This window comes from Coregonus lavaretus (assembly GCF_964263955.1).
Source record: "Coregonus lavaretus genome assembly, chromosome: 23".
Lineage (NCBI taxonomy): Eukaryota > Metazoa > Chordata > Actinopteri > Salmoniformes > Salmonidae > Coregonus > Coregonus lavaretus.
Genome location: NC_140010.1, coordinates 26,489,060 through 26,505,695, shown reverse-complemented (window position 1 = coordinate 26,505,695; position 16,636 = coordinate 26,489,060). Strand labels below are relative to the sequence as shown.

The following is a 16,636-nucleotide window of genomic DNA, read 5'->3' as shown; positions in this document are numbered from 1 at the left end:
ACAGAGCTCTATAGTTCCTTTGTGGAGATGGTAGAAACTTCCAGAAGGATAATCATCTCTGCAGCACTCCACCAATCAGGCCTTTATGGTAGAGTGGCCAGACGGAAGCCACTCCTCAGTACGAGGCACATGATAGCCCGCTTGGAGTACCTAAAGGTACCTAAAGACTATCAGTCCATGAAAAACAAGATTCTCTGGTCTGATGAAACCAAGATTGAACACTTTGGCATGAATGCCAAGCGTCACGTCTGGAGGAAACCTGCCACCATCCCTACTGTGAAGCATGGTGGTGGAAGCATCATGCTGTGGGGATGTTTTTCAGTGGCAGGGACTGGGAGACTAGTCAAATCAAATTCAATTGTATTTGTCACATGCGCTGAATACAACAGGTGTGGACCTTTACAGGGAAATGCTTGCTTACTTACAAGCCCTTAAACAACACTGCAGTTTTTAAGAAAAATAAATGTTTAAGTAAAAATAAAAATAACATAATTAAAGAGCAGCAGTAAAATAACGGTAGCGAGGCTATATACAGGGGGTACCGGTACAGAGTCAATGTGCGGGGGCACAGGTTGTACATATGTACATGTAGGTAGAGGTTAAGTGACTAGTCAGCATCGAGGTAAATATGAACAGAGCAAAGTACAGAGAGATCCTTGATGAAAACCTGCTCAGGACCTCAGTCTGGGGAGAAGGTTCACCTTCCAACAGGACCACGACCCTAAGCACACAGCCAAGACAATGCAGGAGTGGCTTCGGGACAAGTCTCTGAATGTCCTTGAGTGGCCCAGCCAGAGCCCGGACTTGAACCCGATCGAACATCTCTGGAGAGACCTGAATATAGCTGTGCAGCGACGCTCCCCACCCAACCTGACAGAGCTTGAGAGGATCTGCAGAGAAGAATGGGAGAAACTCCCCAAATACAGGTGTGCCAAGCTTGTAGTGTCATACCCAAGAAGACTTGATGCTGTAATCACTGCCAAAGGTGCTTCAACAAAGTACTGAGTAAAGGGTCTGAATACTTATTTAAATGTGATATTTCAGTTTTTAATTTGTAATAAATTAGCAAAGAGGTTGACACTTTTTTTTGTTGCTTTTTCGTTATGGGCTACTGTGTTTAGATTGAGGGGGAAAAAACAATTTAATCAACTATAGAATAAGGCTGTAGAAAATGTGGAAAAAGTCAAGGGGTCTGAATACTTTCCGAAGGCACTGTAGGTTCAGAACTTTTGTGAAACAGCACAGTTAAACATTTATGGCAACTAGAAATCGATAGATGGGAAGGGTTGAGTGGACTGAATGGGATTAAAAACAAACTAAAGTTAACTATTGTAAAATACATTGTCAGTAAATGTGTATAGTATGTATAAACTGGAAGTAGAAGCCTAAGTGTTGTTGTCCATTTACTTTACTCCAATTAGGGGAGGGGTGGTAGGGTTAGGGGAAAATAATAAAGGAAAATATATTTACAAATAAATGGGGGATTGGAAAAGATGCAGACAATTACGTTGATGGAAGCTACACTATCTGCAATATTAAAGCGGATCTACCCCCTAACAAAATAAAAGGCGCTAGTGTTCTACTACTTTACTCGACGGTGGAAATGGCTGAATGGTCCATATTTTGAAATAATTAATAATACTAAAAATTTATTGCATTTATGTAGTGCCTTTCCAGATGCTCAAAGCGCTGAAAGGGGGGGAAACTCAACTCATCCACCACTAATGTGTAGCAACCATTTGGGAAATGATTTGTATCTTCTGACTGCATAGAGCTGCTACCTTGTAATGGAATAAGGATGTAGGCTAGGCTCTGTCCATGCATTTAGTCCAAGCAGCCAGACAAACAGTTGTGTGTTTGCTCTTGAAACATGTCACCCCACATCATGGGGTCATGGTGACCCTCAATGCAGGCTGTTTCCAATGGGTAGCTTCCCAAATGACACCTTATTCCCTATGTACAGTGAGGGAAAAAAGTATTTGATCCCCTGCTGATTTTATACGTTTGCCCACTGACAAAGACATGATCAGTCTATAATTTTAATGGTAGGTTTATTTGAACAGTGAGAGACAGAATAACAACAAAAAAATCCAGAAAAACGCATGTCAAAAATGTTAGAAATTGATTTGCATTTTAATGAGGGAAATAAGTATTTGACCCCTCTGCAAAACATGACTTAGTACTTGGTGGCAAAACCCTTGTTGGCAATCACAGAGGTCAGACGTTTCTTGTAGTTGGCCACCAGGTTTGCACACATCTCAGGAGGGATTTTGTCCCACTCCTCTTTGCAGATCTTCTCCAAGTCATTAAGGTTTCGAGGCTGTAGTTTGGCAACTCGAACCTTCAGCTCCCTCCACAGATTTTCTATGGGATTAAGGTCTGGAGATTGGCTAGGCCACTCCAGGACCTTAATGTGCTTCTTCTTGAGCCACTCCTTTGTTGCGTTGGCCGTGTGTTTTGGGTCATTGTCATGCTGGAATACCCATCCACAACCCATTTTCAATGCCCTGTTTTTGGCCGTAATGACCATCGTTATGTTTGGAGGAAAAGGGGGTGCTTGCAAGCCGAAGAACACCATCCCAACCATGAAGCATGGGGGTGGCAGCATCATGCTGTGGGGGTGCTTTTGCTGCAGGAGGGACTGGTGCACTTCACAAAATAGATGGCGTCATGAGTAAGGAACATCTGAAATTAGCCCACCCAACTACCTCATCCCTATATTGTTATTTATTTTGCTCTTTTGCACCCCAGTATCTCTATTTGCACATAATCTCTTGCACATCTAGCATTCCAGTGTTAATACTAATTGTAATTATTTTGCACTATAGCCTATGTATTGCCTTACCTCCATAACTTGCTACATTTGCACACACTGTATATATATTTTCTGTTGTATTTTTGACTTTGTTTTTTTACCCCATATGTAACTCTGTTGTTTTTATCGCACTGCTTTGCTTTATCTTGGCCAGGTCGCAGTTGTAAATGAGAACTTGTTCTCAACTGGCTTACCTGGTTAAATAAAGGTGGATATATTGAAGCAACATCTCAGTCAGGAAGTTAAAGCTTGGTTGCAAATGGGTCTTCCAAATGGACAATGACCCCAAGCATTTTTCCAAAGTTGTGGCAAAATGGCTTAAGGACTACAAAGTAAAGGTATTGGAGTGGCCATCACAAAGCCCTGACCTCAATCCTATAGAACATTTGTGGGCAGAATTGAAAAAGCGTGTGCGAGCAAGGAGGCCTACAAACCTGACTCGGTTACACCAGCTCTGTCAGGAGGAATGGGCCAAAATTCACACAGTTTATTGTGGGAAGCTTGTGGAAGGCTACCCGAAACGTTTGACCGAAGTTAAACAATTTAAAGGCAATGCTACCAAATGCTAATTGAGTGTATGTAAACTTCTGACCCACTGGGAATGTGATGAAAGAAATAAAAGCTGAAATAAATCATATTATTCTGACATTTCACATGCTTAAAATAAAGTGGTGATCCTAACTGACCTAAGACAGGGAATTTTTACTAGGATTAAATGTCAGGAATTGGACATGTTCATTGACATAATCACACCTAGGGCTGTTGCGGTGACCGTATTACCGCCACACCAGCAGTCATGAGTCGTGACCGCAGTAAAATTCCACGTGACTGAGTCACTTTAATCTCCTTTTATACACTGGTCATGCTTTGGTAGTACCCAACTTGCTAACTACCTTCAGGTCCTAATGGTTGGTACTCAGGGCTCTATTGTCCCTCTAACCACTCTGACATCAATGCAAATGCAATCGAAAATCACATCAAACACTTATCAAAACAGTATGCCGTTCGTACTTTTTAAAACTCACCTCACTGTGATGATCAATTTGAAGAAAGAACTTCAACAGAAGGTTGAAACCGTGTAAAACATGGTTGTGGTGGATGTTGTTTCAAAGCCTAACACAACGAAATGGACAGCGCTTTCTAAGGTGATGATTAATTCAAAACATCCATATTCATATTAGAGCTTATGCATAGGCTTATGAATTAAAATGATTGTGCTGTTATACAATACATAGCCTACTGCATATTACGCATGGCAGAAAAACATGAAAGAAAACTGATTTTAAGATGTTTTTGGTACTTTATTGGTCTAGTCTTTAAGTGTGGACTTTTATTATGCATACTAGATGGACTGGTTACCTTATGCTACGCTCAAATGTATATCCATGAGTCTGGGAGAGAACGTATAGGCTTAGGTGATGCTGTTGGTTCATTGATTGTGCAGGGCGGCTTACAGTTAGCCTACAATTAGTGAATTTGTATTTGATTTTTAATAGCCTAGTAATAGGGATAAAAAAAAAAAAACATGATTAATTGGGTGACACATTACCTTTTTAGCTATACAGAATATCTCCCCACCATGCGTTTCCATCTCCTCCTTTATTCCTTTCTTGAGCGCGCAGGCGGGCTGTCAACAGTTTAGTGAAATATGTTACTGTTGATGTTCCCGACCGGATTTCACTTGGTTTCCCAAATCAAGCACTGGGTAGCTGCAGGAACAAGGTTGGAGAGCCCATGGAATACAGAGCTTGGGCGGATATCACATGCGCCGCTATAAAACTGAAGTATCTTACAAAATAGACCAGCTGGAAAGCGCACCGCCTCCATTCTCTATTTGAGTGCATACAGATCACGTCTTTTTTCCCCAGTCCTTGTTCCTGCCCATTTGATAATGGACCATTCTACAGTACCAATCAAAAGTTCGGACACACCTACTCATTCAAGGGTTTTTCTTTATTTGTAAAATTTTCTACTTTGTAGAATAATAGTGAAGACATCACAACTATAAAATAACACATATGGAATCATGTAGTAACCAAAAAAGTGTTAAACAAATCAAAATATATTTTAGATTCTTCAAAGTAGCCACCTTTTGCCTTGATGACAGCTTTGCACACTCTTGGCATTCTCTCAACCAGTTTGTTTGCTGCTTTTCCTTCACTCTGCAGTCCAACTCATCCCAATTGGGTTGAGTTCGGGTGATTTGTGGAGGCCAGGTCATCTGATGCAGCACTCCATCACTCTTCTTCTTGGTAAAATAGCCCTTACACAGCCTGGAGGTGTGTTGGGTCATTGTCCTGTTGAAAAACAAATGATAGTCCCACTAAGCCCAAACCAGATGGGATGGCGTATCGCTTTAGAATGCTGTGGTAGCCATGCTGGTTAAGTGTGCCTTCATTTCTAAATAAATCACAGACTGTGTCACCAACAAAGCACCATCACACCTTCTCCTCCATGCTTCACGGTGGGAACCACACATGCAGAGATCATCCGTTCACCTACTCTGCGTCTCACAAAGACACGGCGGTTGAAACCAAAAATCTCAAATTTGGACTCATCAGACCAAAGGACAGATTTCTACCGGTCTAATGTCCGTTGCTCGTGTTTCTTGGCCCAAGCAAGTCTCTTCTTATTGGTGTCATTTTTAGTAGTGGTTTCTTTGCAGCAATTCGACCATGAAGGCCCGATTTCACGCAGTCTCCTCTGAACAGTTGATGTTGAGATGGCTGTTACTTGAACTCTGTTAAGCATTTATTTGGGCTGCAATTTTTTAGGCTGGTAACTCTAATGAACTTATCCTCTACAGCAGAGGTAACTCTGGGTCTTCCTTTCCTGTGGCAGTCCTCGTGAAAGCCAGTTTCATCATAGTGCTTGATGGTTTTTGCGACTGCACTTGAAGAAACTATCAAAGTTCTTGACATTTTCCCTGTTGACTGACCTTCATGTCTTAAAGTAATGATGGACTGTCGTTTCTCTTTGCTTATATGAGCGGTTCTTGCCATAATATGGACTTGATCTTTTACCAAATAAGGTTATCTTCTGTATACCCCCCCTACCTTGTCACAACACAACTGATTGGCTCAAACACATTAAGAAGGAAATACATTCCACACATTAACTTAAGGCACACCTGTTATTTGAAATGCATTCCAGGTGACTACCTCATGAAGCTGGTTGAGAGAATGCCAAGAGTGTGCAAAGCTCTCAAGGCAAAGGGTGGCGACTATGAAATTATATTTTGATTTGTTTAACACTTTTTCAGTCACTACATGATTCCATATGTGTTATTTCATAGTGTTGATGGCTTCACTATTATTCTACAATGTAGAACATTTTAAAATAAAGAAAAACCCTGGAATGAGTAGGTGTGTCCAAACTTTTGACTAGTACTGTAGATCATATTTTTAAAGACAAGATTACATTGAGAATAGTCTAATGGGTGAAAGTATGATCACTTGATGAGAGAACAGCTGGGCAGCATGAGGCAAGGAACAGAGCACAAGCTTTTTTTGCTACTTTCTCAAATCATCAATAGCCTATAGTCGCACCATGAAGCCCATATATGTTTTGATTTCTAAGACATTTTTAATGTTTATCATTCACAACTAAAGTTGCCAAATAACTCTAAATCTACCATAGGACCTGTTTTCAAATTATCACTTTTACGCTCAAGATAGCCACTTCATATGCGCACTCGCTCCATAATGGGGAAAATAGCCTTTCTATTTTATTCAGTGAAGTTCTTTTACATGACAATAACCGGCTGACAAAATGTCATGACCGCCACAGCTCTAATCACAGCGTCTCAAGATGCTTGTATGATCGGTTTCATTTCTTGAGAGCTTTGATACCCCTCCCCCCTAATTTAACTGAGCAAGTGAGAAGCCCTAACAATGAATTCCTGTATAAATTTGGTAAGCATGCATAAATGAGAGAAGTAGACTGAGACTTCTCCTCGTCCTCCTCCTCCTGATCTAATAGTGCCAGTGTAGTCTCCAGCAGGGATCTATGGGCTGGTTATTCATTTAGATGAGCAGGGAGATTTGTCCCAGCCGGCACTCTCTCTCTTCTTCCTCTCCTCCTCATCTGCTCAGTGGCAGATCCAGGCTGTGTGTTATGTAATGGTCAGGTGATGTGCTGGCCTGCCTGGCTTCTTAGTATACTAGTCTGCTATTCCACCAGCAGCTCAGATCAACTCAGCTCAATGCTAGGCTAGCTGACACGCCCTAAAGACGCTAGGCTAGCTGACACGCCCTAAAGACGCTAGGCTAGCTGACACGCCCTAAAGACGCTAGGCTAGCTGACACGCCCTAAAGACGCTAGGCTAGCTGACACGCCCTAAAGACGCTAGGCTAGCTGACACGCCCTAAAGACGCTAGGCTAGCTGACACGCCCTAAAGACGCTAGGCTAGCTGACACGCCCTAAAGACGCTAGGCTAGCTGACACGCCCTAAAGACGCTAGGCTAGCTGACACGCCCTAAAGACGCTAGGCTAGCTGACACGCCCTAAAGACGCTAGGCTAGCTGACACGCCCTAAAGACGCTAGGCTAGCTGACACGCCCTAAAGACGCTAGGCAAGCTGGCCAGGCTGGCTGTATATGTAATGAGGCCTTGACTAATACTACTATTTATTTTGCAATTCATAATTTTTTTATTACATTTACATTTACATTTTAGTCATTTAGCAGACGCTCTTAACCAGAGCGACTTACAGGAGCAATTAGGGTTAAGTGCCTTGCTCAAGGGCACATCAACGTCATTTAGCAGACGCTCTTAGCCAGAGCGACTCACAAATTGGTGCGTTCACCCTATAGCCAGTGGGATAACCACTTTACAATTTGGGGGGGGGGGGGGGGGGGTTAGAAGGAATACTTTAGCCTATCCCAGGTATTCCTTAAAGAGGTGGGGTTTCAAATGTCTCCGGAAGGTGGTGAGTGACTCCGCTGTCCTGGCGTCGTGAGGGAGCTTGTTCCACCATTGGGGTGCCAGAGCAGCGAACAGTTTTGACTGGGCTGAGGGGGAGCTGTGCTTCCGCAGAGGAAGGGGAGCCAGCAGGCCAGAGGTGGATGAACGCAATGTCCTCGTTTGGGTGTAGGGACTGATCAGAGCCTGAAGGTACAGGGGTGCCGTTCCCCTCACTGCTCCAAAGGCAAGCACCATGGTCTTGTAGCGGATGCGAGCTTCAATTGGAAGCCAGTGGAGTGTGCGGAGGAGGGGGGTGACGTGAGAGAACTTGGGAAGGTTGAACACCAGACGGGCTGCGGCATTCTGGATGAGTTGTAGGGGTTTAATGGCACAGGCAGGGAGCCCAGCCAACAGCGAGTTGCAGTAGTCCAGACGGGAGATGACAAGTGCCTGGACCAGGACCTGCGCCGCTTCCTGTGTAAGGCAGGGTCGCACTCTCCGAATGTTGTAGAGCATGAACCTGCAGGAGCGGGTCACCGCCTTGATGTTGGCGGAGAACGACAGGGTGTTGTCCAGGGTCACGCCTAGGCTCTTCGCACTCTGGGAGGAGGACACAGCGGAGTTGTCTACCGTGATGGCGAGATCATGGAACGGGCAGTCCTTCCCGGGGAGGAAGAGCAGCTCCGTCTTGCCAGGGTGCAGCTTGAGGTGGTGATCCGTCATCCATACTGATATGTCTGCCAGACATGCAGAGATGCGATTCGCCACCTGGTGATCAGAAGGGGGAAAGGAGAAGATTAGTTGTGTATCGTCAGCGTAGCAATGATAGGAAAGGCCATGTGAGGATATGACAGAGCCAAGTGACTTGGTGTATAGGGAGAAAAGGAGAGGGCCCAAAACCGATCCCTGGGGGACACCAGTGGTGAGAGCACGTGGTGCGGAGACAGCTTCCCGCCACGCCACTTGGTAGGAGCGACCGGTCAGGTAGGACGCAATCCAGGAGTGAGCCGCGCCGGAGATGCCCATTTCGGAGAGGGTGGAGAGGAGGATCTGATGGTTGACAGTATCAAAGGCAGCAGACAGATCTAGAAGGACAAGAGCAGAGGAGAGAGAGTTAGCTTTAGCAGTGCGGAGAGTCTCTGTGACACAGAGAAGAGCAGTCTCAGTTGAATGACCAGTCCTGAAACCTGATTGGTTTGGATCAAGAAGGTCATTCTGAGAGAGATAGCAAGAGAGTTGGCTAAAGACGGCACGCTCAATAGTTTTGGAAAGAAAAGAAAGAAGGGATACTGGTCTGTAGTTGTTGACATCAGTGGGGTCGAGTGTTGGTTTTTTGAGAAGGGGAGTAACTCTCGCTCTCTTGAAGACGGAAGGGACATGGCCAGCGGTCAAGGATGAGTTGATCAGCGAGGTGAGGTAGGGGAGAAGGTCACCGGAGATGGTCTGGAGAAGGGAGGAGGGGATGGGGTCAAGCGGGCAGGTTGTTGGGCGGCCTGCAGTCACAAGTCGCAGGATCTTATCTGGAGAGAGAGGGGAGAAAGAAGTCAAAGCATAGGGTAGGGCAGTGTGAGCAGGACCAGCAGTGTCATTAGGCTTAACAAACAAGGATCGGATGTCGTCAACCTTCTTTTCAAAGTGGTTGACGAAGTCATCCACAGAGAGAGAGGAGGGGGGGAGGGGGGGGGGAGGATTCAGGAGGGAGGAAAATGTGGCAAAGAGCTTCCTAGGGTTAGAGGCAGATGCTTGGAATTTAGAGTGGTAGAAGGTGGCCTTAGCAGCAGAAACAGATGAAGAAAATGTAGAGAGGAGGGAGTGAAAAGATGCCAGGTCGGCAGGGAATTTAGTTTTCTTCCATTTCCGCTCCGCTGCCCGGAGCTCTGTTCTGTGAGCTCGCAATGAGTCATCAAGCCACGGAGCTGGAGGGGAGGACCGAGCCGGCCGTGAGGATAGGGGACACAGAGAGTCAAAGGATGCAGAAAGGGAGGAGAGGAGGGTTGAGGAGGCAGAATCAGGAGATTGGAGGGAGAAGGATTGAGCAGAGGGAAGAGATGATAGGATGGAAGAGGAGAGAGTAGTGGGAGAGAGAGAGCGAAGGTTGCGGCGGCGCATTACCATCTGTGTAGGGGCAGAGTGAGTAGTGTGGGAGGAGAGTGAGAGAGAAAAGGAAACAAAGTAGTGGTCGGAGACTTGGAGGGGAGTTGCAGTGAGATTAGTAGAGGAGCAGCATCTAGTGAAGATGAGGTCAAGCGTATTGCCTGCCTTGTGAGTAGGGGGGGACGGTGAGAGGGTGAGGTCAAAAGAGGAGAGGAGTGGAAAGAAGGAGGCAGAGAGAAATGAGTCAAATGTGGACATAGGGAGGTTGAAATCCCCCAAAACTGTGAGGGGTGAGCCATCCTCAGGGAAGGAACTTATCAAGGCGTCAAGCTCATTGATGAACTCTCCAAGGGAACCTGGAGGGCGATAGATGACAAGGATATTAAGCTTAAATGGGCTAGTGACTGTGACAGCATGGAATTCAAATGAGGAGATAGACAGATGGGTTAGGGGAAAAATTGAGAATGTCCACTTGGGAGAGATGAGGATTCCTGTACCACCACCCCTCTGACCAGATGCTCTCGGGGTATGCGAGAACACATGGTCAGACGAGGAGAGAGCAGTAGGAGTAGCGGTGTTTTCAGTGGTGATCCATGTTTCCGTCAGCGCCAGGAAGTCGAGGGACTGGAGGTTGGCATAGGCTGGGATGAAGTCAGCTTTGTTGGCAGCAGAACGGCAGTTCCAGAGGCTGCCTGCGACCTGGAACTCCACGTGGGTGGTGCGTGCAGGGACCACCAAATTGGAGAGGCAGCAGCCACGCGGTGTGGTGCGTTTGTGTAGCCTGTGCAGAGAGGAGAGAACAGGGATAGGCAGAGGCATAGTTGACAGGCTGTAGCAAATGGCTACAAAAATGCAGAGGAGATCGGAATGAAATGGGCTAAGCATCTGGGAGTGGAGAGAGCAGGGCCTCCCTCACCAAATCTTCTAGCTCGGAAACTAAAATTGTTTCACATCGCGTTAATGTTTTTTTTAGGATATTTGGGAATTAGATACAGATCACTGTAGATGTCCATTTTTATGAGTCATCATGATGACACAGATCTATACGTCTCTATAAGGAAATGGTGTTAGTCAGAAATCTGTAATGCTTATTGCTTACCGCAGTCATTCGGTGCAAAATCGTGTCATTTTGAATGAGGCCAGCAGTCTGTCCATGCAGGTCAGTTGTTGTGATCATCCTCTCTGTGTTTTAAGAGTTCACAGCCCGTTGTTGTTGACAGATCTCTTTCTATTGAAGCATCAGTTAATGCAGGAGCTGAATGTCAGCCTAGTATCGGTCCACACAAACTGGGCAGGACAAGGAAGGAGCTCTGTTTGGACTACTAAGGGCCTGTGTCCCAAATGGCACCCTATTCGCTTTACAATGCACTACTTTGACCATAGCCAGTCCTATGGGCACTGGTCAAAAGTAGGGCTCTGGTCAACAGTAGTAACACTATGAAGGGAATAGGGTGCCATTTCCAGTGTCGTTCTGTCTGGCTTGTGTATACACCCTTTAATAGGCGCTGTTACTTCTGTAATTTGACAAACCAATAGCATTAACCGGTGAAGGGTCTTGGACAAACAGACTAGTGGGGCGGTACTCTCGCCGCTAACTGCAAACAGAGCAGAAACACAAGGCGGCCATACGCTCTTGGTCTTCCTCCCTCAGCCTGGATTTGATGGGAGACAGAAGCCCATGCACTAACACAGCCACACAAATGGCCTTATATTGAGGTAAACATTTGACACCTTTTACAATTAGGCTTCCCACACGACGTGGCTGACTGGGATGACATGTACTAGATCGGTAAGAGTCATGATTAACACCCATCTCAATCTCTCTCATTGGTTCACTTTCAGCTGTGCTCCTCAATCTAACACCTTACGTCAAGACTTTCCCTTGAAGGACAATGATGGTCCACAATACTGTACATCTGCTGTACATTTTCTCATTGTCCTTAACGGCATCTTGTTTCATACATAATGTACGCATCTTGTTTCATTGTAATGTACGAAGATCCAATCACTTGCAGGTGCTAGGGTAGAAAAAATCAACTTCTGAAATGAAGGTAGATACCTGTACACTGATGAATGATCCAGCGGTTTGTTGTGTTTCGATCTGAAGGTCTTCGTCAGCCTTGAGCCTTAATGGTGTCTTCTCTCTCTCCGTGTAGTTGGTGATATCTGCTGAAGATGAGTAGTACGGGGGAGAACACCCCTGACCCTGCTGTCAGGGGAGAGTCCCTGAAGCGGAAAGAATGTGGCCCGGACCTCCTGGGGCCCAGGTAAGATCAGCTGTCAAACAAACACACAACCTTAGGATGCATCCCAAATGGCACCCTATTCCCTATATAGTGCACTACTTTTGAACAGGCCTTTATGGGCCCTATATAGGGATTATGGTGCCATTTGGGACACTGCCTTATAGTTACAGATCTCACTCCAATGCGCTTGCGCCCACACACACCTCAACACACACACACCTCACCACACACACACACACACACACCTCAACACACACACATCTCAACACACACACACACACACCTCAACACACAGACACCTCAACACACACACACACACACACACACCTCAACACACACACACACCTCAAAACACACACACACACACACACACACACACCTCAACACACACACACACACCTCACCACACACACACACACACACCTCAACACACACACACACCTCACCACACACACACACACACCTCAACACACACACACCTCAACACACACACACACAAACCTCAACACACACACACCTCAACACACACACCTCAACACACACACACACACACACACACACACACACCTCAACACACACACACACACACACACACACACCTCAACACACACACACACACACACACACACACACCTCAACACACACACACACACACACCTCAACACACACACACACACCTCAACACACACACACACACACACACACACACCTCAACACACACACACACACACACACACACCTCAACACAACCTTAGTTACAGATCAGATAGTCTACATTTATTTTCTTTGCACAGGAAAATGTGCACATTTCATGCAATTCTACTACACTTTATATGACTGGAGACGGTAGCAGACTTTTTTAATACGACAAAAATTACAGGGTAGCCTACTCTGCTGACACTGACAAACAGATAAATAAAAATGACGTTGCCTGATCATATATTAGGCCTACGAAAGTGACGACACATACAGTATGACGTCCATCTAACCTGGAGGAGGAAACTATTTTCCAAAAACGAACGAAGGTGGCACTGGCCCAATGATAGACAGTGAATATGCACACTCACCGGGGATATTGCCGATGTTCTCCGCTGGTGCCAATAAGATGGCTACTTTTCGCGCAATTAAGTTGAGAATTTTGATAACTAAAAGACAGATTAGAGTCTTTACATTGTCTTCTCTTTACAGCAATAGCCATTTGTTTTCCAAACTATTTTTCCTCGATTTGTATTTTAAATATTGCGATATGCCAAGCTGGGTCTCTCTGCTTTTCACTGACAGTCGCAACTCAGCAATCATCTATTTGGTATTTGCCACGCGATCTGCCCAAATTGTTGGCCCTTCCAACCGTAGACAATGCGATAAAAAAATATAAAAAGATAAGCTAATGATCCTCTGTGGCCAAATCCTGTGCTTTCTGGTGTAGTAACCTATTTTGAATGATTTGATTTGTTTCTGTATAGACCAGCGTAAGCTAATTAGGCTATATAAATTTGGTAATTCAATTTACTTTAGGGAAAGCTTCCCCTAGCCGTATGGACGTGCTGCCTATGTATTCTAACATTTTTATTTATTTTATTTTACCTTTATTTAACCAGGTAAGCCAGTTGAGAACAAGTTCTCATTTACAACTGAGAACTGGCCAAGATAAAGCAAAGCAGTGCGATTAAAAAAACAACAACACAGAGTTACATATGGGGTAAACAAAACATAAAGTCAAAAATACAACAGAAAATATATATACAGTGTGTGCGAATGTAGTAAGTTATGGAGGTAAGGCAATAAATAAATAGGCCATAGTGCAAAAATGGTTACAATTTCGTAATTAACACTGGAATGATAGATGTGCAAAAGATGATGTGCAAATAGAGATACTGGGGTGCAAAATAAATAACAATATGGGGATGAGGTAGTTGGGTGGGCTAATTTCAGAATGGCTGTGTACAGGTGCAGTGATCGGTAAGCTGCTCTGACAACTAATGCTTAAAGTTAGTGAGGGAGATAAGTCTCCAGCTTCAGAGATTTTTGCAGTTCGTTCCAGTTATTGGCAGCAGAGAACTCAAAGGAATGGCAGCCAAAGGAGGTGCTGGCTTTGGGGATGACCAGTGAGATATACCTGCTGGAGCGCAGACTATGGGTGGGTGTTGCTATGGTGACCAGTGAGCTAAGATAAGACGGGGATTTGCCTAGCAGTGATTTATAGATGGCCTGGAGCCAGTGGGTTTGGCGACGAATATGTAGTGAGGGCCAGCCAACAAGAGCGTACAGGTCACAATGGTGGGTAGTATATGGGGCTTTGGTGACAAAACGGATGGCACTGTGATAGACTACATCCAATTTGCTGAGTAGAGTGTTGGAGGCTATTTTGTAAATGACATCGCCAAAGTCAAGGATCGGTAGGATAGTCAGTTTTACGAGGGCATGTTTGGCAGCATGAGTGAAGGAGGCTTTGTTGTGAAATAGGAAGCCGATTCTAGATCTAACTTTTGATTGGAGATGCTTAATGTGAGTCTGGAAGGAGAGTTTACAGTCTAACCAGACACCTAGGTATTTGTAGTTGTCCACATACTCTAGGTCAGATCCGCCGAGAGTAGTGATTCTAGTCGGGTGGGTGGGTGCAAGCAGCGTTCGATTGAAGAGCATGCATTTAGATTTACTAGTGTTTAAGAGCAGTTGGAGGCTACAGAAGGAGTGTTGTATGGCGTTGAAGCTCGTTTGGAGGTTTGTTAACACAGTGTCCAATGAAGGGCCAGATGTATACAAAATGGTGTCGTCCGCATAGAGGTGGATAGCATCTTCAAATTGCTCATCGGAATTCGGTAAGAATGACGCTCGCCATTGCAGCCGAGTTGCATGTTAAGATGAATTACAGTAAACTAAATGTGATTTATATCATTCTGAGAACCGTGGGTGGACACCTTAATCACGTTACGCAACCAATGCATATGGGTCTAGTAGATTTCTTAAATGTCCGGTAAATTAAAATGCTGCGGGTCAAATGTCCGGCGCCACATTTTCCTAACGGAAACCCTGTTACAGGTCATTCCACAGTCAGGTCATACGCTGGTCATACGGTTATATTGGCTGCATCTCAAATAGCACCCTATTCCATATACAGTGAGGGGAAAAAAGTATTTGATCCCCTGCTGATTTTGTACATGATCAGTCTATAATTTTAATGGTAGGTTTATTTGAACAGTGAGAGACAGAATAACAACAAAAAAATCCAGAAAAACGCATGTCAAAAATGTTTATAAATTGATTAGCATTTTAATGAGGGAAATAAGTATTTGACCCCTCTGCAAAACATGACTTAGTACTTGGTGGCAAAACCCTTGTTGGCAATCACAGAGGTCAGACGTTTCTTGTAGTTGGCCACCAGGTTTGCACACATCTCAGGAGGGATTTTGTCCCACTCCTCTTTGCAGATCTTCTCCAAGTCATTAAGGTTTCGAGGCTGATGTTTGGCAACTCGAACCTTCAGCTCCCTCCACAGATTTTCTATGGGATTAAGGTCTGGAAACTGGCTAGGCCACTCCAGGACCTTAATGTGCTACTTCTTGAGCCACTCCTTTGTTGCCTTGGCCGTGTGTTTTGGGTCATTGTCATGCTGGAATACCCATCCACAACCCATTTTCAATGCCCTGGCTGAGGGAAGAAGGTTCTCACCCAAGATTTGACGGTACATGGCCCCATCCATCGTCCCTTTGATGCGGTGAAGTTGTCCTGTCCCCTTATCAGAAAAACACCCCAAAAGCATAATGTTTCCACCTCCATGTTTGACGGTGGGGATGGTGTTCTTGGGGTCATAGGCAGCATTCCTCCTCCTCCAAACACGGCAAGTTGAGTTGATGCCAAAGAGCTCCATTTTGGTCTCATCTGACCACAACACTTTCACCCAGTTCTCCTCTGAATCATTCAGATGTTCATTGGCAAACTTCAGACGGGCCTGTATATGTGCTTTCTTGAGCAGGGGGACCTTGCGGGCGCTGCAGGATTTCAGTCCTTCACGGCGTAGTGTGTTACCAATTGTTTTATTGGTGACTATGGTCCCAGCTGCCTTGAGATCAATGACAAGATCCTCCCGTGTAGTTCTGGGCTGATTCCTCACCGTTCTCATGATCATTGCAACTCCATGAGGTGAGATCTTGCATGGAGCCCCAGGCCGAGGGAGATTGACAGTTCTTTTGTGTTTCTTCCATTTGCGAATAATCGCACCAACTGTTGTCACCTTCTCACCAAGCTGCTTGGCGATGGTCTTGAAGCCCATTCCAGCCTTGTGTAGGTCTACAATCTTGTCCCTGACACCCTTGGAGAGCTCTTTGGTCTTGGCCATGGTGGAGAGTTTGGAATCTGATTGATTGATTGCTTCTGTGGACAGGTGTCTTTTATACAGGTAACAAGCTGAGATTAGGAGCACTCCCTTTAAGAGTGTGCTCCTAATCTCAGCTCGTTACCTGTATAAAAGACACCTGGGAGCCAGAAATCTTTCTGATTGAGAGGGAGTCAAATACTTATTTCCCTCATTAAAATGCAAATCAATTGATAACATTTTTGACATGCGTTTTTCTGGAT

General features: G+C 45.1%; 1 protein-coding gene across 4 annotated transcripts in view; it reads left to right on the top strand.

Annotated features, from left to right (window-relative positions):
• The window catches only part of LOC311150723 (nuclear receptor coactivator 2-like), an 80,746-nt gene that overhangs the window by 23,572 nt on the left and 40,538 nt on the right, over window positions 1-16,636 (top strand). For all 4 annotated transcript variants that reach the window (XM_084188242.1, XM_084188243.1, XM_084188240.1 and 1 more), the window contains one exon: window positions 11,972-12,082. In XM_084188242.1, coding sequence (XP_084044368.1) covers window positions 11,991-12,082 — 92 coding nt within the window. In that variant the 5' untranslated portion in view covers window positions 11,972-11,990. The remainder of the gene's footprint in view (window positions 1-11,971; window positions 12,083-16,636) is intronic.